General features: G+C 39.5%; 1 protein-coding gene across 4 annotated transcripts in view; it reads right to left on the bottom strand.

Moving 5' to 3' along the window:
• Positions 1–26,650, bottom strand: part of STAU2 (staufen double-stranded RNA binding protein 2) — a 169,474-nt gene that overhangs the window by 112,851 nt on the left and 29,973 nt on the right. For all 4 annotated transcript variants that reach the window (XM_068672105.1, XM_068672103.1, XM_068672104.1 and 1 more), the window contains exons 6-7: positions 8,113–8,272; positions 2,381–2,488 (exon numbers count right to left, since the gene is read on the bottom strand). In XM_068672105.1, coding sequence (XP_068528206.1) covers positions 2,381–2,488; positions 8,113–8,272 — 268 coding nt within the window. The remainder of the gene's footprint in view (positions 1–2,380; positions 2,489–8,112; positions 8,273–26,650) is intronic.

Raw genomic sequence — 26,650 nt, forward strand, 5'->3', positions numbered from 1 at the left:
AAAACTGAAACATTAATTACAACCTTCCTTTTTGAAACAGAGGCATGGATTTCCATTTTGTCTGATCTTACACAGGAATTGCATTCTTTCCACATAGCTGCAAATTGATACACCAACACCCCAGACACCTCAGTTTTACCCTTCAAGATTTTACTTTCTTAATATTCTAGTTAGTTCATATTGTATTTATTGCAATTATAGACCATATATATAAAGCACAAATCCATTTGTTAAACCAAGGAATTCCTTGGTCAAAATCAACAGTCAGTATCTTTGGCTCACTTACCTCCCTTCTGACAGATTTCTCAGAAGGTCCAAATAGCTCATCTGACATTGGCCAACCCATGGATATGGGCCAAACACAGCAGTAAATTGTATAAAGCACGCTGTACGAGATGCCACACCATTATTTATTTTTTGGTATGCAAATATGTGCATATACCTCAAACGGAAAAATGACTGGAGAAAATAACCATCACCAGTATAGGCACTACCCATGTCCTTTTCATAGTTACTCAGTATACATGCACAACAATATGCAGAAAAGTAAAAGCCAACAATTTTTACATACCACTTACATCAGCTTTTTCTGCATTAATTAAATAAATAAATAAAAATAGATTGGAAGTCTGGTGGTTCCTAACACAATAACATCAGATTTTTACAACTAGTTTGTGTAAGAACTTTCTCATCGGAAAAATTCTGCTGTTGCGATCACTCACTCTCCCAGCCAGTTCATTGATTGCATTGGAGCTATTCCAAATATTCTTTGTTACTTAAGGTAAACAAAGGTGTCAGAGGCAGATTCATAGATAAAGGCTTAAGTAGAGACAGATAAGGAATCAAACAGTGTAGAAGATAAAAAGATAGTCTTGATTTTCTGAAAACAGAGCATCACATGCAAAGTATCTTAATGGGAACTTTTGTACTGTATGAATGCTTACACAAAGACTGTCTGACTCTATTTTGAAGATTATTTCAAGTCAGATTGAGCGTGGCCACTAATTCGAATGTTTAGCATTATAAAACAGATACTTGAACTGTCTTTCTACCATCCACTGGTTTCCAAACAAATATTAGGGTTATAATTCTTTTGAAAGAGCATCTAATTTAATAATAAAAAGTCAGCGTCTTAGATTTTGACATTAACTACCTGGACTTGTGCAAAGCATTTGATACTGTCTCACACAATATCCTTGTCTCTAAATTGGAGAGACACAGATTTGATGGATGGACCACTCAGTGGCTAAGGAATTGGCTGGATGGTCACGCTCAAGTTGTTGCAGCTCAATGTCCAAGTGGAGATCAGTAGCAGTGTTCCTCAGGGGCAGCATTGGTACCACCAGCAAGTTTTCCAATGACACCAAGCTGTGTGGTGCAGTCGACGGACACACTGGAGGGAAGGGATGCCATCCAGAGGGACCTGGACAGGCTTGAGAGTTGGGCCTGTGCAAACCTCATGAGGTTCAACAAGGCCAAGTGCAAGGTCCTGCATCTGGGCCAGTGGAATCCCAAGCACAAATACAGGGTGAGAGAATAGATTAGGAGCAGCCCTGATGAGAAGGACCTGAGGGTTTTGATGGATGAGAAGCTCAACATGAGACAGCAATGTGAGCTTGCAGCCCAGAAAGCCAACCATATCCTGGGCTTCATTAAAAGAAGCATTGCCAAAGGCTGAGGGAGGTGATTCTTCCCCTCTACTTTGTTCTCGTGAGACTCCACCTGGAGCCCTGCATTCACTTCTGGGGTCCTCAGCACAAGAAGGACATGGACCTATTAGAACAAGTCCAGAGGAGAGCCACAAAGATGGTCAGAGGGCTGGAGCACCTCTCCTGTGAAGACAGGCTGAGGGAGTTGGGGTTGTTCAGCCTGGTGAATAGAAAGCACCAGGGAGGCCTTATAGTGAGTGACCTTCCAATATTTAAAGGGGGCCTGTGTGAAAGCTGTGGAGGGACTCTTTGTTAGCAAGTGTAGTGATAGGACAAAGAATAATGCTTTTAAACCAAAAAAGGTACATTTAGATTAGATATTCAGAAGAAATTCTGTACTATGTGGTAGGCACTGGCACAGGTTGCCCAGAGAAGCTGTGGATGCCCCATCCCTGGAGGTGTTCAAGGCCAGGCTGGATGGGGCTTTGAGCAACCTGGTCTGTTGGGAGGTGTCCCTGCCCATGGCAGAGGGTTGGAATTAGATGATCTTAAAGGCCCCTTCCAACCCAAACCATTCTATGATTCTATGAGTTTGATACATTACCAAAATTATCTATTTATAACTTACATGAATTTAACTGTTATATTCATAAAGAACTAACTTTTCAACTGTGTTAAATGTTAGTGTTTTTTTAATACCTTCTAAGCAAACATACATATAGAACACATACCTCAAAACTGACGGGTATATTGCGCTTCAAAGCAATTTCAAACACTACACTTATCTCAGACTTGTTTGCATCTTTATCTTCTTCTGTTTCTTTTCCTGCTTCTCCATTCTGAAAATGAAGAACATGTGATCATAATAAATTTTTTAGAAGATAAAAAGTAATATAACATGCTCTTTTCCCCACTTCTCAGACACTTCTGAGTTCTCCGGTCACACTGCAAATCAGTGTTCATATACCCATCTCAGCACCCCACTACCAGCCACCTGCTGACCTGTGAATATATACATATATATGATGCAATTATGCTTCACATTAAAGTAGCATGTACACATTATTTTATAAACTAATGACAGATAACAAAATAACTTGTACAAATTAGCCATTAATAAGGCATGGTTAATAATCATCTGAATACATGCTTCAAACATGAGTACTGAAGAACCTGTGACCTGCTTTATAGTCTCTCTGTGGGTACCCCTTCCAAGCAAGTCTCCTACACTTGCTAAGAAGGGCTGAAGACTGTACTTCCCTCAGAAGAAATTCAGTGAATCACCCCCACACTTTGACTGGGTCACCAGGTTACAGGTGTCCTCAGCAGGTCCAGCTGTTTAATGGCCCCTCCGTAGACTTCCCTCTGGGAGTTACGACCAGTATGAAAAGGTAGTGACAGAGAACAGCTTGCTCAACACAGAACTTTATTTATTTATCCATAGGAACATAACAAACAGAGAGGATAAGAGAGAAAAAAACAAAAGGCATATGCAAACATTATCCTGCCTAAAATTCAGCTTTGCTTTGCACTTTAGGTAAGTCCTATTTTTCTCAGACAGCCAACAGCATGGGGACCAAACAGTTATCGCCTTCTGCAACTGCTGCCTTTTGGTGTTTGCCCCCAGGACACGCTTTCCTTAGTTCCCAGAGGTTTATCTCTCAGCTACTTTCAAACTGCAACACTCTGAAAGTTTCAAACTGGGATCTCTCAACAACCTTCTAGCCTTGGCTAGAATCCTAAATTTTTATTAGTGGAGGTAAACATCAAAGAAGTTTGGGCTGAACTAGGTGGATTCCTGCAGTTTCCATCTTACATAATAAAGTCTGATCTAAATCTTCAACCACCAGCACAGCTACAAAATCCAGACACTGAAGCTAAAAAACAACATCAAAAAGCATTAGGCTCTTCACAATAACAATGACATTTATCAATATTGTATCTACCATTTCTCAATTCTTAATGTCTATTTTATCTAACATAAAGCAGGACCAGATATTGCAGCTGTAGTCAAGTATAACATGGAGACTTGGAGCACTGTTTGTCTGACTGGTTGCAAAATTTTGACTCTGAAAAAGCAGTTTAGTTCCCTGCAATTGATCTGGAGCTAAATACAAGACAAAACTGATAAATTCTGTAGAACCTGCTGAAAATAAAGGGTACAGTGTAAAGCTGCAACAAGGGCAGTTAGAATGAAATTATGTAGGACCTCTAGCTCATTTCATATAATGGAATGTAAAGTACTATTGAAATCAGGAATGTAGGTCATTATAGGACAAGCAAAGCATTGATTCAGTGAAGGACTTAAGTTTGCTGAGAATAATCATCTGAACAGAGTTAAAAGGACAATATTTAAAAGTCAAAATGTATTTTCAGATATACAGAATGTCGAATGAAAAGTGGAGTAACAATCTTAATGAAAATCTTATTCAATATGATGTTCAATTAAGTTTGATATATAAAGGATGCTGATAATCCGAAAGGCAGATAAAAAAGCCAAATGGATGAACAGCTGGTTAGAGAACAACTTTACACAGAGACACTATCAGTTCTACAAAAAGAAAAAAAAATTACTTAAGCATAAACTGTAAATACATATAGGGGACACATATTGGATAGCTCTTGGCTAGATTTAGAAAAGACAAGAACTATTACATAGAAAATGAAGTTAGATGAATTTAGCTTCATTTAGCTTCAAACCATATAATTTATCTTTGAAAGACAGAATAATTAGTCACTTGCATAATTTGCATAACATAATATACAGTTCTCTGGTATTGACATTGAGTGCACTTGGCCAGCAAGCCTTTAAGTCAATAATTTTTAGGTTTTCCAGCTACACTCTAGCTTAACCAGATATATGGACTCCAATGTAGAAATTAGTGTTTAAAATTTCCCAATTAATACGAACACACTGGTACAGAAAATCACTGAAAGTCCCTTCTGCCCTTAAAATTTCAGTCCTCGCATTTTTTTCCACCAAACACAGCAGAGAATTTTAACTGCAAGTGGAAACTAGGGAGGAACACAGACTTTAAGGCTCAGGCCTTAGTACTGAGCAATGAAGTTTCAAGCCTTAGTCATCTGACTTCCCCAGATTCATAAAGGTAAAATACGTTCAGGAGTGTCCCAAGTACTTTGAATTTAAATTTGATCCTCATTCCAGAACTGACACTTTAATTGTAAGGCCTTTCTTAGCCTCAAATCTATGAGACAGCAAGGTGCTTTGGCAGGCACACAATAGTTCTTTTATGAGAGCAGCTTCAGATTCACCTATACCCCTGCACTGTTCGCTGCTTGTTTCTTCTTTCTACTCTCACCTTCTGCTTTCCACACATTTTGCAGGGAAGTATTAAAATGATAGTATTCTTTTTCAATGGTTTAAAATGGGTAAGTAATTTTACCCTTAACTAAGTTTTTTTTTTAAAAAAAAAAAAAAAAGTAAAACATAGATGGAAGAAGAATATATATAAGCATCATAAAGCAAATACAGTTCTGAAGGCCAGAGGTTAAAACCATGTACTTATTGCGGTATTTTCCACAGATCCCATTCCAGTGAAGTTCACTGAGTTACTAATGGGATGCAGGGCTAGATCAGTCTCAGCAGGTCTGTTGTCAGCCAGGTTTTGGTCAACAGCAAGTTGAAGTGTCCAGTGACCAGTTTACCCTTGCAGCCCAAAGGGACAAGAGTACCCTGGGGTGCATCAAGTACAGCATTGCTAGCTGGTTGATGGAAGGGATTGTCCCGCTCTACTCTGCTCTGGTGTGGCCTCACCTCGAGCACTGTGTGCAGTTCTGGGTGCCACAGGACATAAAACTACTAGAGAGTATGCAAAAGAGGACTACAAAGATGGTAAAGGGTCTAGAAGGCAAGACAGGGGGAATGGCTGAGGTCCCTTGGTTTGGTCAGCCCAGAGCAGAGCAGGCTGAGGGGAGGCCTCATGGCAGCCTGAAGCTCCCTCACAAAGGGAGTGTAGGGGGAGGCGCTGAGCTCTGCTCTCTGGGGACAGCGACAGGACCCGAGGGAACAGCATGGAGCTGGGACAGGGGAGGGTCAGGCTAGGGGTTAGGGAAAGGTTCTGCACCCAGAGGGTGGTCGGGCACTGGGACAGGCTCCCCAGGGCAGTGGTCACAGCACATAGACCATCAGAGTTCAATAAGCATTTGGACAACACTCAGACAAATGGTCTGATTTTTGGGTGGTCCTGTGTGGATTCGATGGTCCTTGTAGGCCCCTTCCAAGTCAGGATATTCTATGATTCTCTCTCCCCACTCTGCTCTCAGTGGAAGCACAGTGGAAGTGCCTAGGGCATATAGCTTTAATGCATGCATGAGGTGTCATGAATCATGCATCCTCCCTGGCTGATCCCAACAGGTCACTTCTGCTGAAGGAAGCAGGGCTCAAGTGAGCTGGAGCAAGTTCCATGGTGAAGACATATCCCACCACTCTGCAATTCACATGACCAGCAACAGGGAAGTACCCAAACCTTGGCACCATGAGGTCTTAGCTCTGCTTCAACCTGACACTTCTCCAGACAGCTGCACCCATCTCTATACAACGCAGCTCTCCCATGCAACATTTTCCAGTAAGCCATGTCTCTTCATGGGTCAGAGTCAGAGATGATTCTTCATCATCACTGCCCCACAGCCAGCTCCCTTTAGCCTCAGCATGACCAAGCCACATGTGTTTTCCTTAGGACTTCAGTTTCCTACACACAGACGCCTGATATTGAGATCCTATGTTATCCCATCTGGTCTTCAGCTGCTGAACTCCCACAGATCTTACCAGTAACTACATGACTGTCTTGCCTAACCCACAGTATTCTCTCCTGACAATTCCTCCCTAATTTTTCTCATAGCTTATAGTGGACTTGATTCAGTTTACATACATTATTTATTGTGGTAAAGAGAATACAGTCACTTTGCTACCTCATGAGAGAGACAATAGAGAATGCTACAAGAATTTAGGAAACTCAACGTGCCATGACTACATCTTGTAAAAGCCAGCAAATCCACATAGACACTAATCAAAATAGATACTAAATAGACCTGATCAGACAAGAATGTTAATTAAAGATTTTACTTCTTTTGCTAGGTAAATACCATACATACACAGGCTATAAAAACAGTATATAAATCAGGCATGCACCCATGTTATATATATTATTTACTTCCTTTTATGACTTACTATCCGATGCAGTTAGATAAGAATAGTCCACTTTCTAATCTTATTAGCTCCTATCTTGAATTCAAATAATCTTCTTATAATATATGTTAAACATAATTTCAAAGAATTTCAACTAAGAATATGTTGAGCTGAAAATATGTTTCCATAATATGAGATTCCCACTCAGGATTGCACTTACGATTTATCATCAACTGATGATAAATCATTTAAATCATTTATCTAGAAACCAGAAGCGAAAGGAAGGGAATGAACACTGAAAAAGAAACTGATTCTTCCTAAGACTTCCAGTATTATTTTTTTTAACAAATTTTCTGTTTAAAAAAAAAAAAACAAAAAACACAAACAAATGATATGAAATAAGTGAATTTGAAGAGAACTTCCTGATTCACAAAAATGACATAGCAAAACAAAAGGGTGAGTCAAAGTCTCTTTGGATCTAAAGGAACAAATAGATCCAGGGTGAGGCAGAAAGAACATAGATCTTTCTATGACAAAGAAAAATTCCATTCTTAAAAAGTAGCTTAGAACAACTATACAAGACATCGAAGATACTTTCAGTAATGTTTTGTATCGTGCACAGGATTTTAGCAGGCATCATCAGAAACAGCATAGAAAATAAAAATTAAAAAAAAGTTTGTCTCATATTGCTCATTTTTAAAAATAATTTTATTTGTATTTGTCCGTTTCATTTGCAAAGATTATTCTGTGATTAATTTTCTGCTAAAATATCTTTTTAAATATGCCACCATTTTCATTTTAAGTAGCAATATACACCATTTACATACACAACAGTGAGAAAGCTAATTATTCAAAAAAAGGCCTAAATAGCTGAAAGACTAAAACCATCAGACAGCTGTGCAGTAGATGTCAGTGAGCTCTGTCACGGTCTTAGGTACTCTGGAGACAAAGTCACTTTTATGGCACAACAGACATTTAAGATTAATAATTCATTCTTCATGAAGCCACTGTTTAAGTCAATATTTTCTGGACTTTTGGTATAAACTAATATTTTTTCTTTTAATTTTTCTTTAATCTGTTGACAATCTCATCTTTAAAATACATGCTTATTTTTACTATTTAAGTCTTGTTCTATGTTAGAAGTGCAGTCATAAAGAAATAACACTAACCATTTGTTCATATTGCTTCTCTGTTACTAAGGCTAATATGAAAAAAAAAAAGCACTAAAAACTAAACATTCAAAAACTGGTAAGTAGATTGTTGGACTTGGTACCTTAATGTGAAGATTGGGAACAGTACGCTTTCTGAAACACAAACCTGAGGTAATTTTTCTGGAATAGGCTCATTCTGGAGAGCTTGAAGGGCCTTCATTGCAGCATTATGTCTAGCAGCTTGACGAGTCTTTCCTTCACCAAAAAACTCACTGTTGCCAACAGTTAACTGGACATAGAATATTTTAGGCACTGGGCAGTGATACCTGTAAAGAAGTCATGAACAAATTAATGTAAACCTATACGTAAGAAAGCAGCAATGCAAGTCACGAATTTTAACCATCACCTGTATGCAATACAGAGCAGTAGTTAGGAGTACAACCAACGTTATCTTCCCTCACGTAGTAATACCCAGCACTCAGATACATGCCATTCATCATCACGGCCACTGGTAATTCTGATGGCAGCACGTACATGCATGCCAGATCTTCACCCACATTTCCATGCCTCTGCAACAAGCTGTGCTTCAGGTCAGCAGCCCACCTCTGCCCTGTTTCAGATCTGAGTTTGGAGAGGATTAGCCCCAGAACTGAAAGTTCCTGTATAAGCCAACAATTCCTGTTGCAGGAGAAAGTGGCATGGAGGAAGAAGAAACACAAGGTCTCTCACACAAAGGCTCTGAAACAAGCCTGCGTAGCTCAGCTCCTGGGGACAACAGATGGAAAGCCAGATGTCAGAGAGTGAGGGACCTGGATGATGTACTTCTGGACTCTATAAGTTCAAGTATTTAAATTGTTGTAGAGAATAAGAAGGACTTCTCTTCCAAAAGTGTAACAGAGGGTAGGGAGAAGCACTCCTCCAGCACTGTGGTAGCCAAACATTTTGCAGGCACTGAAAGAAAAGCATCAATCACCACCCCACCATCTTCCCTTTTTCCCCCCCTTACAGAAAAATTTCCAAATACAATGGCAGAGTTTGTTGTTTTGAATAGGTTTGAGAGGAACTGGAAGAAAGATAAAGCAAAAAAATGAAAAGTTTTCCTATGAACTAGCACAGCTGGTTCCTCAGTAGAAGCACTACCTTTATTCATATCATCAACTCTATTTTCAGTAATAAAAACAGCTAACCCAATCCATGCTCCCTACCCTGAAACATGTCTCTTGCTAGCAGAAAATGAAGAAAAAGAGATAATGCCATTATTGGTTTGGGGAGGTCCTGTCACAGCACTGTGGCAACTACAAACATAACAACTTGTCTTCATGAAAGTATTCCCCATCACCACCACCCCTGACTCAGAAAAAGTAATTCAGCACAGATTTTTTTTTTTATTGTAGTCACTGTTAAAATTATAATCTTAACAGAAAATCATGAATAAAGTCCTCATATTGTACTCTAAATAGGTAAGGGAATTTGCTTCATGCTCTATGGTCTAGTCTGCCTGAGGCTCCTTTCTCAGTGTCTCTTCTAACACACTGGAGATTTCTTCCTTGGAAAAAAAACACAAATATCAGAAGTGTTTTCTCATTTATGAAACATAACTTTACAACAACGTAAAAAAGCCTGGAATTCTGAAAGCTTGGCCAAGAGCTAGGTCCATCACAACAAAATTAGAATCACTCAAAAGCACAGCAACATACTACATTTCTCCTTCTTCCTCTTAAAGGATCCTTATTAAAATGTGCTCGCTTTGTTTCTGTCTTGACGTAGGTAGTGATTTTTGTATGAATACTTTCTTAATTTTCATTAATAACTGTAACTGATTTGTTTCGATTATAAAACAAAATACAATCTTGTTCAGTTAGCAGCACACTACAAATCAAATCAAGTGCGAATAAGCACTCCAGTCTCAGTGTCCCTGAACTTTGTGCCTAGTTCTAACAATACATTTATATGGAAAGAGCAAAACCATAACACTGGCTCCAACAAGCCTCCAGCTATAGGGCCTTGGAGGGGTGAGCTAAGTTGCCTTTATGACATGCAAGAAGTGGGTACTTTCTTTGCTTTCCTGTTTACAGTTTAACACGGTTATAGGGAATTATTAAGGCTTGGAAATGCATTTTCTATGTAATATTTTCATAAAAATATAGAATAACTTGGGTTGGAAAGGATCCTGGAGGTTATTTAGTCTAGTACAGTGCCCAAAGCAGGGTCAAACTCCAAAGCTACAGCATCTTTTTCAGGCATTGTCCAAGGTGTTTTGGATATCTCCAAAGATGGAGATTCCAAAGGCAATTCAACACATTCTCTAGGCAATCTGCTGCAGTGTCTGAGTGCTCTTTCTGGAAGAACCTTTTTTTTCTCACACACAGCTGTAATTTCCCTTGCTGAAACATGTATCCGTTACCTGTTAACTTCTTGTTGTGCATTGCTTTGTCTTCTTTACAACCACTCATCTTACAGGTGAAGACCACAGTCAGCTCTCCACCCCTACTTAGTTTCCTCTTCCCCAAACTAAGCAAACATGGCTCCTTTAGCATCTTCTCATACATCATGAGGAAGTCATGCCTGATACACTCCAGAAACCTCCTGGATTGCTTGTGCCATGCTGTTCTGTACCTCCCTCCAGCAGATACCAGGGTGGTCAAAGTCTGCCCCATGAGGATCAGGACGTGTGACCATGAGGCTTCTTCCAATTATGTGAAAAACACCTCATCTACTTCTTCATGATCATGCAGTCTGTAGGAGACACCCACCACAATATTGCCCACATTGGTCTGCCCTCCTGTCCTAACCCATCAGGCGTCTCATTATTCATCCCGTGGCAGAGCTCCGTGCATTCCCACCACGCACATACATGTAAAGCACAACACACACTGCCCTTGCCATGTCGGCCTGTCCTTCCTAAAGATGCACGCATCAATTACAGCACTCCTGATGCATGAGCTATCCCAACACCTCTCTCTGATTCCAGTGAGGTTGTAGCCTGCATCTGCACGTAGTCCTCCCTTTCCTCCTGTTGTTCCCTGTGCTAAGTGCATGAGTATACTTGCATTTCATGGCACCCAATACTGCTGATTTCACAGACAAGGTGTAAGGCCTTCCTCCTCATGCTATCCTGTAGGCTCTTCCTTATTTGTGGGCATACACTTGGGGTGAGCCCCATCACCCCTGCTTTGCTGGTTTCAGGGCCTCTCTTGTCAGCATCATCTTTGCTAATAACTTGATCCATCACTTCCTCACTTGACTGTAGGTCAATTCCACTCTCTACCACTCCTGCTTTACAGCTCTCTTCACTAGATTGGCCAGCCTATTGATAAAGGCGCTTGCTCTACTTGGTAAGGTACACCCTGTCTCTTCCAAGCATTGATCCTCAAAAAGGGTGCCACAGATGTAAAAAGCCCATCTCTGTAGTTATGTAGCCATGACTGTTAGGTTCCATGTGTCCCCTGGTGCCCACAATGAAGAGCAGCAGGTAATGCACAGGAACAGACAACCCTTGGCAGTCTCTCCACAATGCCTCAATCCAAGCCCTTGGCAAGCAGCAGACCTCCCTGCACAGCAGGTCAGGTTCACAGAGAGGGATCTCCATCCCCTGCAACAGAAAGTTGCCCACTGCTGCTTCCTTGTGGTGATGCTGCAGGGCTCAGGCTCAGCTGGATTGGACACCCCAGGCCCTTACTGCCATGGCACTGAACCTGTAGATGCAGAGCTGATGGTGGAGATGGAGCCTTCCTCCTGATACTAAGTTACAGGCTTCCATCCTTCACCATCACAGGACTCTCCACCTCCCTGCCCAGTAAGCACTGACTCCTCTCTCCCTGCTCCTCCTTTGGTACAGTTGGGGTTTCAGGCTTTTGTACCTGCAGTGTCTCGGAGAAGAATAATCCCTTACTCATTAGTGATGTTAGCACAGTTTGCTGACCTCTTTCTGCTTCTCCTTTACATGGTAACACAGATCCTCTGCCAAACCACAGCTCCTGTAGAAAAAAAAACAACACTGTCTCCTCCTGCCCCAGCTTCAGCACTCCCTGCAGCTGGAGGTTTGGAGAGCTTCATCTTCCCTCTGGAGCAAGGTCTGACTCAAGGCCTCAGATATACCAGGGACAGCTTCACCAGATGGTTTTCGGAACTGTGCCGTGTGGTGTGTCACCACCACTGCTGAACACACAAACATTGTTCTCAGCAATGCCTGTCCCCATCCTGTGTGAATTACTGTGCAAGCTGCTGCATCAGCTGGCTGCCTTGGAGAGCAGTGCTCTGAGAGGTGGGAGTGCTCCGAGTGCTGGGGCTGCTAGACACAGCAGCATCCTTTAGCTATCCTGTCCCTGCAGCAATAGACAACCTCTGTTTTTAGACAGAAGAAAAAAAAAAAAAAAAAGGTAGTGCTATTAGCAGCTACCTCTATTTGAAGAAATTCCAAATCCATCAAAAGTTCTTGCTTCTCGTTCAGCTAGCAGGCTTACCTTTCTCTCCACTACAAGCAATGGAGGAAAGCCCATGAACCTTAATCCATTTCACACATTCAGATCCTGCAACAGGCCCTCTCTCTTTCCCTCACCCCTCCCCAACTTTTCTTTTAAAGAGTGTTTAGGGAGCTATTTATGTGATAATATGGAAAAATGATATTCAGCCTGTGGCTCTAGAGCCTCATGCAGCTCTTTGGCATTGGCAGAATGATTAGGTTTTTACATGGTTTTGATTAAATTTTTCTTGTTCTGCATGGCCTCAGGCAGAATTAGGAGCACTGATAACATGAACATTGCCAGGGACGTGCAAAGGAACACCTGAAATCCTTAGAAAACGGCCTAAATTAGAGAGGACATTGGCTTCTCTACAACATGGAAAGTATCAAATAGAAACAAAACATCCTTAGCTTTCCAGTGTGAGGACAGTGTCTGCATTAACAAAAGCCTTAAAAGTAATCATAATATTATGGCCTGAAAGTACAGTGCAATGATTAAACTGAGTTTTACTACATGATGGCTCTGCATCCTAGAGAGGCACACTCACTGGAGGAACCACACCATGCAAGATTAAGATGTCATACCTGCCACTGATCACTAGCAAACCTTCCCAATACACATTTGAGTTGCCAAAGGGCCTGAAAATCAATCTTTGACACTCAGAATTTGTTGATTATTACACAACAACACAGTGGCACAGTATTTTCTGTCACAAGCAATGACCCCTACACTTCTTAGCCCTTTATAGATCTGTTCAATCACTGAGCCGGAGCAGGCAGGATTTCTAACAGCAACACTTCACACACAGACACGTGAGGCTTCTGAAAGTTTTTTAAACCACCTATATGTAAAAAATACACATCTCCCTGCATTCTACACTGCAGCTGCAAAGGTTAGGGTTTTTCTTTGGAAAAAATCCCTACGCACAAAAGATTCCCACGTGATACTGACACAGTCCACAGAGCAAAAACTGTAATGCACATCCAAAGGAAAGAAGACTACAAGAACAGAAAACAGAAGGCAATACACATATGAAATGATACACTCAATCAGAACATGATAAAGGATAATACTTTAACGAGCAGTCAGATATAACCTATTAAAACAAGTTAATCTTCATCTGGCTTTTCTGGACATTTGAGATCTCCTCAAGATCTCTGACATATGAGGTCTGGAGAGCAGGTTCTCTTCATTCCCTCTAAGTTCTATAGCATCAGAAAACCACACTTTAGCAAATGCCATTGGTATCAGAATTGAATAGCCAAACCTGAAAAAGGATATTTGATCTATGACTGTGACCTTGAATGCCAAGTTCCAGCAATGAGCAAATATTTACAACTAGTTATAAACCCCTAAAAATAGGGGTTCATAACAGAAATGCTGACAGACCTTAACTAAGTCGGTGTGAGCGGGCGCCACTATAATTAAATAAATCACCAAGGTCTGTTGACAATTAGAAAACTCATTTTGGTTTGCCACAGAGACAAACAAAAATTCTGTTCATTATAATTTTACTGGAATATGATGTCATAACATGTAAGCATACTGAAACAATCTGCTGCTTTTCTAGCCAAAATATTAATTGCATACTAAGGAGCCCTTGGGGCCTCTTCCTTTTTGGCCATCAAATCCACACACACAAAGACAAATAAAGTATTAGTACATACGTTATGCGTTCATATTGCATTTCCTGCATTTCTCTGGATTCCTCAATGGCATAAATGCTTCTGATAAATATTGTTACTTTATTCTTAGAAGGGGGAAAAAAACAAGTGCAAGCTGAAGCTCAAGGAAATCAGAAAGTTTATTTAGACTTAGCCTCCAGTTTAAAACTCCAGTGAGATTTTGTCTAAATTCTAATGGCCCACGTATTCTTCACCTATGTAAAAAACAGTAAATAAACCCATTAATTCCCCACTACAGAAGTGTTACAGTAATCATTATCCTATTCCCATTTCGTATTGCAAGTGAAGAGGAACGAGGACCGGTTTGGCCAAGACGAGGGCCGCTAAAACACGAGATCCAAACTGGTACAGCAAAGTCATTCTTCAGATGCCAGCTCCATGCTGAAAGGGCCATTCTCTGCTCCCGTCCCTCGGGCTCCTTTTCCACTGCGGTTCAGTCGAGCTGGCAGCCCCGCGGACATGGCTCAACCAGAATAACGCTGGGAGCTGTGCGAGTGGAGGGACAGAGAGCCACAGGCTGTGCAGGGGAGTAGGAAACAGCATTCACTGCGAACAACTTCTCCATAACATCTGAAATTTCTCTAGGGGAGCAAGTTGCTTAGTGCAGCTGTTCCCTGACCATGGCCTGTTTTTCTAAGCAGTCCATTAGCCACTTGGATTTCTTACAGATGTGAGTTCTACGTTTTGAAGAAGGAAACATCCAGTATAGCCACTTTTGTCTTCATACAGTCTACCTCCTGGTTCTTTCAGCAGCTCCACAACAACACCTGGGAACAAAGAGACTCTTTTCCAGGAACTCCTTTTGAGAACCAGAGCCCACTATCCCTGAATCAGTCTGGCCGTCCTCTTCTAGATTGCCTCCACGTTCTCCAAAACCATTCTTCAAGCAAGCAAGACAGAAATGTTTCACTTTTAAGCCACTCACATCCCTTTTTAGATAGAGAGAGAAATTTTTGAAGTTTCTCTTCAGCTGATTTATTTATACAGCCTATTAGTTTTCACTTTTCATAATGTTGACATTCCCTCAGTCACACAGATGAGATAAAAAGAAATATATATATATAAATCATGCAAACTTGTCCCAGATTATCCTTCATTCACCAAATGGTTTAAACTACAATCTGAGTCTTTAAAAATCTGATAAAATTAATGTAGTTAATCCTGGATGAGTCAATATTTTTTCTCTATTTAATATGTCCTACTATCAGTTTATGAAGCTAGTTTTGATCCAGCTATAGAACCCTCTTCCTAAGGAATATCATGTTTAATTGCCTATGTCAAAATTGTAAAGAATAATCAAGTGGTGGAAATATGTTATTAAAAAAAGATTCAAAAGCATCTGATAATTTTTATTTGATTGTTTGTTTGTTTGTTTTTGTTTTGTTTTTTTTTAGGAATAGTGAGAAAACATATGAAAGAAGCTTTCTACTTTAAGACATTCAAACTCCCAAAATTCCGTATTTCAAATGTATGAATATAAGCAAATCCTGAACTAAACAATCAAATGCCATGAGTTGTAGGCACTATATAGTCCTCTCTGTCATCAAGGTCTCTTAGAAAACAAAACAGATGCATGCTTCCAGTATTTCTACTGGGAGGATGACCTAGAAGCTGAGATGATACTTGGGAATCTTCTAATGTCCAGCCTGGCTATACTTCCATGTCGTGTTTTGTGCCAACATTACCCTTTCACTTACATAGCTCAGTTACTTTTTTTGTTCCATTTACCTTTCAAGGTCAGCATTTCTGTTCCCTCTCAGACTTTGGTTTGCAAGTGGGCAAGTCAAGATATTTTAGAATTCTTCTGCTGAATTAAGGGCTACCCACTGTCCTCATAATTCTTCATAGCTCTTCCCTATAATTGCTTCTGTTCTTGAACATAAGGATTAATCACAGTTGATGATAAACCATATGAAAGACTGACAGTGTTCAGTATTACAGAAGTAATTTATATACTTTTATATAATGCATCAGTCCTCACAATTATCCAGTTCTTCCTGTGCATTTTGATCCTCCCATGTAGTGATGATACTTTCTACATTCCAAGACCATTTTTCTACTTTTTTTTTGTGCAAACACCTTAAACAAAAGCATTTTAAAACACTGATTCTAAAACTGGAAGAGGAATAGCACTTAATGATCTTCCTCCACGTTTAATTTTTTAATACTGATTATTTTTCTTCTCCTTTCCCACTCTGCATTCCTTATACAAACCCCCATCTCCTTCAGTTTAATGAAAACAGTATCCTTATCTAATGCTATAAAATGCTTCACTGAATCCCACAAAATAAGGTTTACTTTACTCTCTACCTAAAAAATGAGCTAACACATGCAAGGTTAACACATTAGTCAGACATACTCTACCTTTAGTATACAGTAACATCAGGCTGAGTTTTATCCTGTTTTACTTCCCTGTCTTTATTTAAGCTTTCTTTTCAATTTTGTGCTGACTCTGTGAATATTTCATGAAGTTAATGATGAATCACTTTTCTTTTTTCTTCTCCTACTGGGCCAGAGACCATAGAGTTTTTTCGAACAATATGATTAGCATAATCAAAAAAAAATTGACTCATGTTTTCACGAGCACAATATCAAATCTCTTCAAACATTTCTAAGTAAAAAACAAAAGGGAAGGGGATTCAGTTTTACGTAACACTATCTAGCTTGGAATCTTCCCATGAGAACTTGTGATGACAAGACAATAATATTGCCACACCGCTGTATCTCTGAATTCCAAGTTGCTCAATACTGACTTTTGACTGAAATAAATATTTCAATATTTACTCTCTGCACACACCATTAATTTGCTTACCATTTGCAGTAAAGAATATATGTACGTGGACAAGTAAAAAAGAGTTCCTCATCAAAAGTAATTAGAAGAAACCAACACAAAGCTACAGACATCATAAATCACATACTTCAACAGTCACGGATTAACCTAACAAGTACTACAACAAACATACCGAGCCAGCTATGGAGCACTAGTTCTAAAGAGGTGCTTACATGCACATTAAGTTCAGATCTCTGCTTCCGCTTGTATTTCTCCCTATACTAGCAGATTCACTCTAAAGCCCTTATTGTAAGAAGCACCTTTCAAGGTGGAAGAAGGGTCTCAAAGCTAGCCTGAGCACCTTTTTTTTTTTAAGAGAAACTAGTGCAAGACATATGGAAGAAAAATAAAAAGGTTATGAATAAATAAAAGAGGGGGAAAAGGTGGGAAAAAAGAATCATGAGATGAACCTCCCAAAGTACTGTACAAGGGAGACTAGGGTAGGAAAAAAAAAAGGAAAAAAAAACACACCACAATTAAAATCAAGAAGAGAGCACAGAACAAAATGTTATGTTCCTCTGGAGAAGTATTTTTTATCTGTCAACCAAGTAACTAAGTCATGAAAATGGTCAACACAACTTCAACTTATTCTTGACTGCAGAAATAGCATAAACACTATAAGAACATAACAAGAACACTGCCTCCAGTGTTTAAGGCATTGAAAATGTCAAGTGGACAATGCTCAAATGGGATGGAGACTGGGGAGGGAAGAAAAGATAAATACAAGTAAAAAGAAAATGTTCTCTTCTGTGACATAAAAACAAGTACAATATGAATAAAAGGGAAAACATAATGAAGCTGTGATGTACACTGCATACTTAAAGGTTAAAACAGACATCCAGAAGACAAACATCTCAAACTCTTATCTACTTCAGCTCATAAAATTTCCCATGAACTGTATTACTCACTAATCTTTAAAAGCATGCGGAGTGCTTACTGAGAATGCCGTCCAAATACCCATTACGGTAAAAGAACATAAACAATGTTGCATATCTGACTACAATTTCATTTTCTTTCTATATAAGAAACTCATGTTGAAAAAAAATCATGTCACTTGCCAGCCTCTGGACTAAGCAAATTTAAAAATAAAGTACCTCATTCACTTAATTTTATCATAAACTTATATTGGTAATACAATGCTAATAAAAATGTTACAAACAAAAGCATCTAAGGGCTAGGACTTCACAGAACTTAATTAACGCTGTGACTTAAAAGTGCACAGAGGAAGAAGGCCCAAGAAAGCTTAAAGAGTGATTCTCACCATCCAAATTAACTTAAATTGGAGTAGCTTGAGTCTATCTGTGTACGTTCTGTTCCAGCTTGTAGGAATGTAAACATAGAGACATTAAATTGCATTACCCTGAGTCAAAAATGTAACCTATCATTTCAAATTTGGCAATTAAATTAACAGGAAACAAACTGAAAAATCATACTTAATTATGGCTTAGCATTCCTCCCCTCAGCAGCTGAGCATGATCTCCTAGCTCACCAGTTATCATCCTCTAAACGTGCACTATCACTGCCAGCAACAGCTTCTGTCCGGAAATCCTACCAGCTTTGCCATCAGACTTGTACAGAAATGAAATGTGGAGACAGAGAGAGCTTGGCCAATTGGGAACAGAGTGCATTTTGTATTGCCCAGCATTGATCCTATCAACAAGTTGGAAACAACACGGATGGCCTGACAAAGGAAGCTTTATCTACACCTAGAAAGGGAAGGGAAGAGAAGGAGGGAAGAAGCCTGTTAATCAATTACAGCAAAGATTGGAATGGGCAAAATGGTAGAAGAGTGGTGAAGTCTTTCAGTGCTTCAATTCTTTTCTACACAAAAGCATAAAAAGTGCAGTATTTGCTAGGGAAGCTTACTCATGAATAGCATGAATAGCTTTCAATGCTTCCAATTTTCAAACCAATGGATTTGCAGCAGTGACTGACAAGGAAATACAAAGTCATTGCTAACAAAATGTATAAATGACTGCAATGAGGGTGCAGTACTAGTGGTCACTGATGCATCATGACTTGCCTCAGCTGGTCCACTGAGTACAATTTAATGCTGAATACTAACATGGAGATAAAAGTTGGATTGTCTTAGCTCAATTTTCTAAAATATAACATCTTAGACTTGCTAAAAAGCAAGGAATGTTTATGAGATGGTGGGGAATTCTATTCTAGAAGGCAGGGACTCTGAAAAAGACTTGGAGTGTAGGGATACCAAAGACACTTGATCAGGTGTGTACCCAAAATGTCTGTTATGACCTTTGACTTAATAAACAAATTCAGTATAGAGAGTAACCACTATTGAGCAGAAATAAGGTTCAGCTGCTACTGGTCATCTTAAGAACTGTCACTTTTGTTTCACTGGCATAAACGTCAGATTCAAATCTAAGTTAGTAAGATGACTGGACTCCATTTTCTCCTCTTTTGTCATGGGAAAGAGACTCAAAGAGACTTGAAGACAAGAAAGGTTGTTGTTGGTTGGGTGGTTTTCGTTTGTTTTTCTGAAGATGATTTTGCTTTTTTATTACAATGCTGGAGGATGCAGCTCTGCTCCAGTGAAACAAATCATCTAAACACCACTTGGTGCCAAAGTACATGATGCTGTGAGTTCAGCTGTCCTTTCTTTGACAATAACCAAATTAAACTGTCCTTCTTTAAAAAGATCCTAGAGAGACAAGCAGACCTTCAGAAGATCCTGGGAATTAGCATTTTGGAAGAGATGTTATTTGTACTTTCTTTCACAAAAAACAAGCAGCTACCAAAATTACGACTTCAGAAAAAAACATAAGGAGGAACAACAATATAGCAGCTGCTCATGAGAAGTTTTGTGTTTAGATTCCTCTATAAAAGAATCCTGTTATAAATGAATCTTAAAGCACCTTTCTTTGAGAAAATTTTGTCCTTTCTTAGTCTGTGGCAAAACTTTCAGTACAATAGGGACATAGACCTCCACCCAGGAGAGATGCTGTTTCCATTACAATTCCAGTCAGATGCTATTGAATCTGGTAAAAATTATCCACTAACCTTCTTTTACCTGCTACCCTCAGGAAAATTATGATAGCTTCTCAAACTATTGTTGGAGCTTTAACAGCAGTTGACTCGTGGCATTACAAAATGTAGGCAAAGAAAAGAGAACATATTTATTGGTTACCAGTGTTTAGGTTCTGGACACAGCAGAAAGGCCGTAACAAGAAAGGAGGGCATCTGGACTTGCTTCCATTGAGCCTAATGTCTCACAGATCTCTCAACTGAAATATCCACAGTTCAGCAGAGCCACAGGACAAAAGCATGAATAAAAAGCTAGCTGTGGAAAGAAAGAAATATAACCAAAATGTTCCAGCTGCTGGTAGAGCAGTCTGAATAAGCGTTTATTTTCATACACACCAACAATGTTAGTCTTCTGTCCATATCCTGAAAATAAAACTGCCTTACAACAACCAGATACAGAAGAGGGAATGGGGGACACCCAACAAATTGCAAAGCCAAGATATGGAAGAAATTCCAAAAGTGTTGGAAATTCCAAGACGTTGGCTCTGAAGATTTTTGAGTCAGAAGGTTTTCAGGAACCTTCCCAACTGGAACAACAGTGTTGAAAGACACACATTAAGCAAACAAAGATGAGGAAGATCTGTATGTCACCCCTCTCTGTTTTTCACACTAAGTCAGAGAAAGAAAAATCACAGCTAACAGTCAGAGACATGGGTCTGGAGCCAGAGGTACCTTCTCCAGAGCAGATATTGGAGGAAGTGTAAAAACACAAAGAAAGGAATCTACTAAAATCCTGTCCACAGATGGCAGCTTCAGGAGAAATAACCAAAATGTGAACCAAGGACCACAAAAGAAAAGGGTAGTCCTTTTAGCAGATAGAGCAAGAAAACAAGTAGTTAGGGGAGCTCACAATATCTTGAAACCAACTGAAAAAAATTTGAGAGAAGAATTAAGAATTCCAACCCAGGAGCTCCTCTGTAAGTAGGGCTAAGAGGTCATTGACAAAATTACTAAATTTTGAGTGAAGAGAGTTTAGCAGAATGCAATAGTCTAAAATGCCCTGTCTTTAGCATCACATTTTAGGCATGAAGAGGTATGAAGTACCTGAATGCTCTGCACTATCTACAGAATTTGCCCTGTATTCCATGTGATCAGTTTTTAAGCTGTTATATTATTTTTAACAGCTACCAATGAAATATTTTAAATACAGTTAAGAGTATATATACTATCGATTTCTGGTAGGTTAAACGGACCCATTAACGTAGCGGATAGCAGCAATAGCATGAATTTGTTGGAATGACTCCACTGCCCATGTCAAGGCGCATCACCTAACACCATTTTGTGAGCGCTGTGAAACTTCACCGTAACAGGGTGAGGCGACTACAGAAAAGCAGCTTTCGGGAAGAGCTTAATGGAGCCTGTAGATTCCACTGCAGGATCTGGGTTTTCTGATCCCAGACACTCAATGTATTTTTTATGATTTAAAACACTGTAGAAATTAAACATGAGCTGTCAAAATTTTTATTGCAAGAATAAATATCCTCTGTCATTTTCTGACAGACTTAGGAATTTTTATTTATTTTTTTTAAGCCAACCATACTAATCACTATTGTCTAAACTGATAGCTACTGGCAATGGCAAAGCTCATCACCTGCAAGCTCCCTTGCCACTGTTCTTTTGGGAAAACTGTCTTAAGACAAACAGATGTTTCTGCTGTTTTAAACCAACAGGAAATGGACTGACTTTCTCCCTTTTCCTTTCCTAGAAACAAATACTAGCAAAGAAAAATCCTAGCACAGCTGTACTCAACACTTGCCTTATAACAATATGTCTGTGTGGGAGGCACGCAACAACTGGGAACAAACAGGACAGGGGAAGTGAAATGTAGCATGCAGAAGATGAACACAAAGAATTCATTTATAAGTCTGTGAGTGGATTATTACACTGTAACGTTGATGCACCAGGAGGGTAATAACGCTGTGATGTACAAGATTTTGCTCTGCATCCTGTCTCAATTGGTAACGTATAAAACCTAATAAATTATCAGTTGGCAACCTCAATCCCCTTCAAGAGAATATATTTCCACATAAAGCTTCATTGCTATGAACCGACTACAGGCTTGGTGACTGAAATTTCTTTAGGTTAAGCCTGAGAAATGAAATAATACAGTGAAACACAGAATTCTTGCTGACTTTCCGTAGATATGCTTCACTTCAGCTTTCACTGCTGACAAATTGGCACCTTTCACATGCACTAGATTTATACAGAGAAGAGAAAATGACATTAAAGTTGTTGTATTATAGCCTCAATCATTAGAGGAGAAGAAAACTTAAAGGAAATGATGACACAAAATGTTGTAGTAAACCTGCTTTAGTTTTATGCTCGAGTTACAACATTTTCAAGTAATGAAATGCTTTAGTATAGGAAAAGACAGCTTTTTAGAGAGTACTTCTGTTGTGAAATTCTTGCACCAAAACATAAATTCATGCTGCCATCTAATGGTCTAAACCAAGTGTTTCCAGCTGAACAATTAGACTGCTAATCTGAACTATCACTTTCACACTGTTAGGACTACTATTTCTTTCCTTGAATGTGAACTTTCTGAAATCCTTCGTTGTTGTTCAGAACAAAATTACACTCTATTTAAGGAGCTATAAACTATTCTAACCAAACTCTTAATTTCTATTTCCATGTGGTTTTTCAAATTTCTTCCAAAAGTGTTTTTGTCTATTAGTCCAAAAGGCTGGGAGGGGAGATGGGTAAGGATTGCAGAAGGGAATTCTCTCAAAGTCAGACAGTAAACATCTTTATCATTACACCTCTTATTCCATAAAATGCAAACTTTAAGGACAAAACTTTGCTATGCTGAATGGAAACGTGAGGCAAAGCACCTCAGTCTCCTTCTGGCCATTTTAGGGGAAGAGATGTTGTACCTTGTGGATTAAGCCAGAAGCCAATAATTATAACATGGTGAAAAATCCCAGTGCCACCCAACCCTGCTGCTGGACCAAGTGTTTTGTTCTCCTGTTTGTCCTGGGATGACCAGCTTAACGCACCAAGCTTCAGAGCTGAGAGTCTGCATCAACCTGAAAATTAGGGCGCTGGTGTCCAGAGCACAACAGCATTTTGTAGTAAAACACTACTTAGTTAAACCAAAAGCACTTCAGTAAAAAGTGTATATGCTTGCCTGCCTCCCGTTAGAGCTGTTATTACCCAGATACAAGAAAATATTTCGCTCTTTCATATATCCCCGAAGAGTTGATTGATCTGATACTTTTTCTCTCTAGGGAGAGATTTTTATCTTTTTACAATCCTTCCACTATGATAGTCTGATGACTCCCACCGCAGCATTCATAAAATTATTACATTTCAACATTCTTAGAATTATTTCTTAGAATAAGAAAGGGAGGATTCAGCTCTAGATTCAGACACCAACATTTATATATTTAATTATGTGTAGAAAACTAAGTTCCCATCACAGTGAAGCCCTGGAGAGAACCAAATGAAATGCTGACATCTTAGCTTATGGTATGACAACTGGCATTCTAGACTTGTGACTGCACTGACTAGACATTCCAGTGGTTATAATGGGAGAACAGGCTTCTCCTGAACAGGTAGAGACTAGGAAGGTATCCGAGCTTGGATCTGAATACCACCATCAGCTGCCTGAACTCAAGCACACCATATCATTAGGGCTGCGGTCATGTACCTGTGAGATATCCACATGATGTGACACAGGACTCCTCCACAGAAATGACAAGTTTCCCATGAGTAGCTGTAATCCTGGTGGATTATCTAAAATAATATGCTGACTTAACCCTGCTTGTAGAGATTTATTCAATTGACTAAGCATAGATATGCAGGGACGTTTGAAATGCTCTATAGCACCTTGCCTGGCCTCCAGCTACCACTCTAGAAAGGTCTCCTCTAGGTCTCCTGCCAAATCTGCCAGTCCCACGTGGGTATCTCAGAGACCCTACTGAGTGTCTTCCCACCTGACACAGTATATACGTTTGAGATGACATCTGCTTCGTACACAGCTGTGCATAAAATCTACCTTCCATGCAGAAAGCCTCAATAATTGAATTTTAGCAAAAGATAATTAGCTAATTATATGCCTAAATTCATGAAAAGACATTCTTCCACAGAATAATCTGAACTCTACCTTTTCAGGCTACTAGCTGATGTAATCAATGCTAGATTGGAGCCTCAGACAGATGAGACGCTTTGTACAGGCAGAAGTCTCCTTCCAGAGGAGGTTCTGGTAGCACAGTATGACACCTAAAAGCCTGGACAATTTCAAACTTCATCCTCTTTCTGCAAATGAGGTAACTGGGTGTATGACTGCAGGTGTACTTCTGAAGACTGTCTCAACAGATTTGGTATTGCATCCTGCCTGCAGTGCAACACCTACTCACTTGGAAATTTGGCTTATGTTCTCCACATCTGTTCTTCTGGCTAGATTCTCCTTTCTTTCCTCAAGATCATGTAACTTTTGTGAAATAAATGAAGCTGAGTGAGGATTTATATTGCACTGCTAAACACTCAAAATTGAGTAACGCTAGCTTCCAATCTGTTCCCTTTGATGTGTGTATTTAATCTTTAACTCAGCATTTGTAGAAGAAACAAACTTTTCATTTTTACTCCATTCGTTCTCCGTACAATCTTTTATTCATGTGATCTGACCATTTTAGTAATTTATCCAACACTCACACCTCTGTTTCTTTTTAATCATTAGATTGAATTTGGAGAACATGTTAGCCCCCTATGCAGCTAGCAGCTACAGATGGAGTTATCCAAAGGCTAATCCCTCAAACCTCCTTTTACTATTCCCCATTTTTGAAGTGCTGATTCATTATTTAGGGCACTGGTCCACAGGACTGTTATACATAATTTCAGAAGAACTAAGCCTAAGCAAACAGACCCATGCAGCCTAAGGTAAGTACTCAGCAGGGTAACTACCGACGCAACAGGCAGGAAATACTTGCACACTCAGGGAGATGCCCTGTGCTTTGTGGCCTGGCAACTTGGCTGGCTCCAGAAGAGGTAAGAATATGCTTCCTCTCTGTCTGATGTTGTGAAGAAATGTTCACTAACAAGAACTGTGCTCAGAGTGACAGAGCTGTGAAGAAAGAAACAAGGAGGAATGGTCTGTGCACCCTTTCCCCTTGAAGAAAGGCAATCATCTTCTCCTTAGTCTGCAGTATTCAACGGATAGGCAGGAAGAAACAACCCTAAACAAAATCAACATGAAGGCTCAGTGCAACAGAAACTGTCAAAGCACACAGAAGCTGCAGTTTATCCCAGGGACATTACCACTTTGCGTGACATGTACTTATAGAACACACCATACGATTTTCCCAAAACCAAGCAAGAAACTGCTTTAATTATTTTATTCCCATCATTTAGCTTGTCATTGTTTTTCTTTTTCTTTGTTCCTATGTTTCACAAGTGTTACTAATTTTGAATGCTTTTTTTTTAAATAAAGGTTTTTCAAGCTCTCTAGATTGTGGTGAGACACATTTCAGGGAATTTTATATGGTAAGCAAATAATTTCTGAACTCTCCCAGAAAACAAGGGTTGCATTTTGTGATCTCTTTGACACTACTTTCCATACTGAAACATCAAAAGCTGGTGTTCAGTTTCTAGTGGTTTTATTTCTTGGTTGAAAACACTTGGTTTGGCAAAGTCTGTAAGATATAATTTCTTTTCTGTCATTTACAGACATTCTACATTTGAAAATACTGCTGGACAATTAAACTTCAGGGATGATTCTTTTCAGCTCTAATTGAAGACAAAATAGCTTACAAGACAAACAAGCACTCAGTGGCACGACAAGGCAAGCTGGATGGTCATGGAGGCAGAACTGCTATCTCATTTTATTGTTTAATCACTTATTTTACTGTTTAATGGCTTAAACCAACTGCATGCTCAGGGATGCAACAGAGTACTAGTTGTAGCACTGGCTATTGCTTTGAGTAGTACACACATTTCATCCTCAGTTCTGCCAATATTTTTCAAACCTGCCCTACTGTTTGGCCTCTTCTGAGTAGCTTGTCAGTGCCAAATGGTGGGCTGACAAATGCACACAAGATGCAAACTAAATCAGTTAGCAAACAGTCCCTGAAACCACTAGCACTTACTTCCCTAGAGTCAATTTATGAAGTTTTCAGGTAAAAGAAGCCATACAAACACAATGTTCACCACATTAGCTTTTCTGCAATGTACACCACCTGAACTAAAAGTTCCTCACATGCCTTTATTGGAGAATTGCTCATAACTCCAACTTGTGAGGCTTTAAAAGAAAGCATATACCTGGTTAATTATGAGTGCAGAAAAGTCTTTTTTTTTTTTTTTAATTTTAACTATAATTCAGTAGTTGAACCCTTTATTAACTACAAAGTTGTCTAACATGGCTGGATTCAAGGTTGATAAGGCAAGCGTTCAAAAAGAAAGCTGTCAGAGGCCATCAAGCTTCCTAGTACCGAACTTGTATGGACTCTACTGGAATAAAGATAATCTGGAGAAGACTCCCAAGCTGTCTCATCAGAGATGAAAAAACTTTAAAGGTCTTATCTATACTGTGAAACGAACTGCAGTATATAGATATCCAGCCTACCAGAGACCTAAGCTGATAAATCCACATGATTCAGCACAGACCATACAGATTTCATCAGCTTGGGTGGAGATGCAATGTAATAACAACAGCCCAGTGATGTTAACCTAGTGAGTACCACATTC

Source organism: Anas acuta, chromosome 2 (assembly GCF_963932015.1).
Source record: "Anas acuta chromosome 2, bAnaAcu1.1, whole genome shotgun sequence".
NCBI lineage: Eukaryota > Metazoa > Chordata > Aves > Anseriformes > Anatidae > Anas > Anas acuta.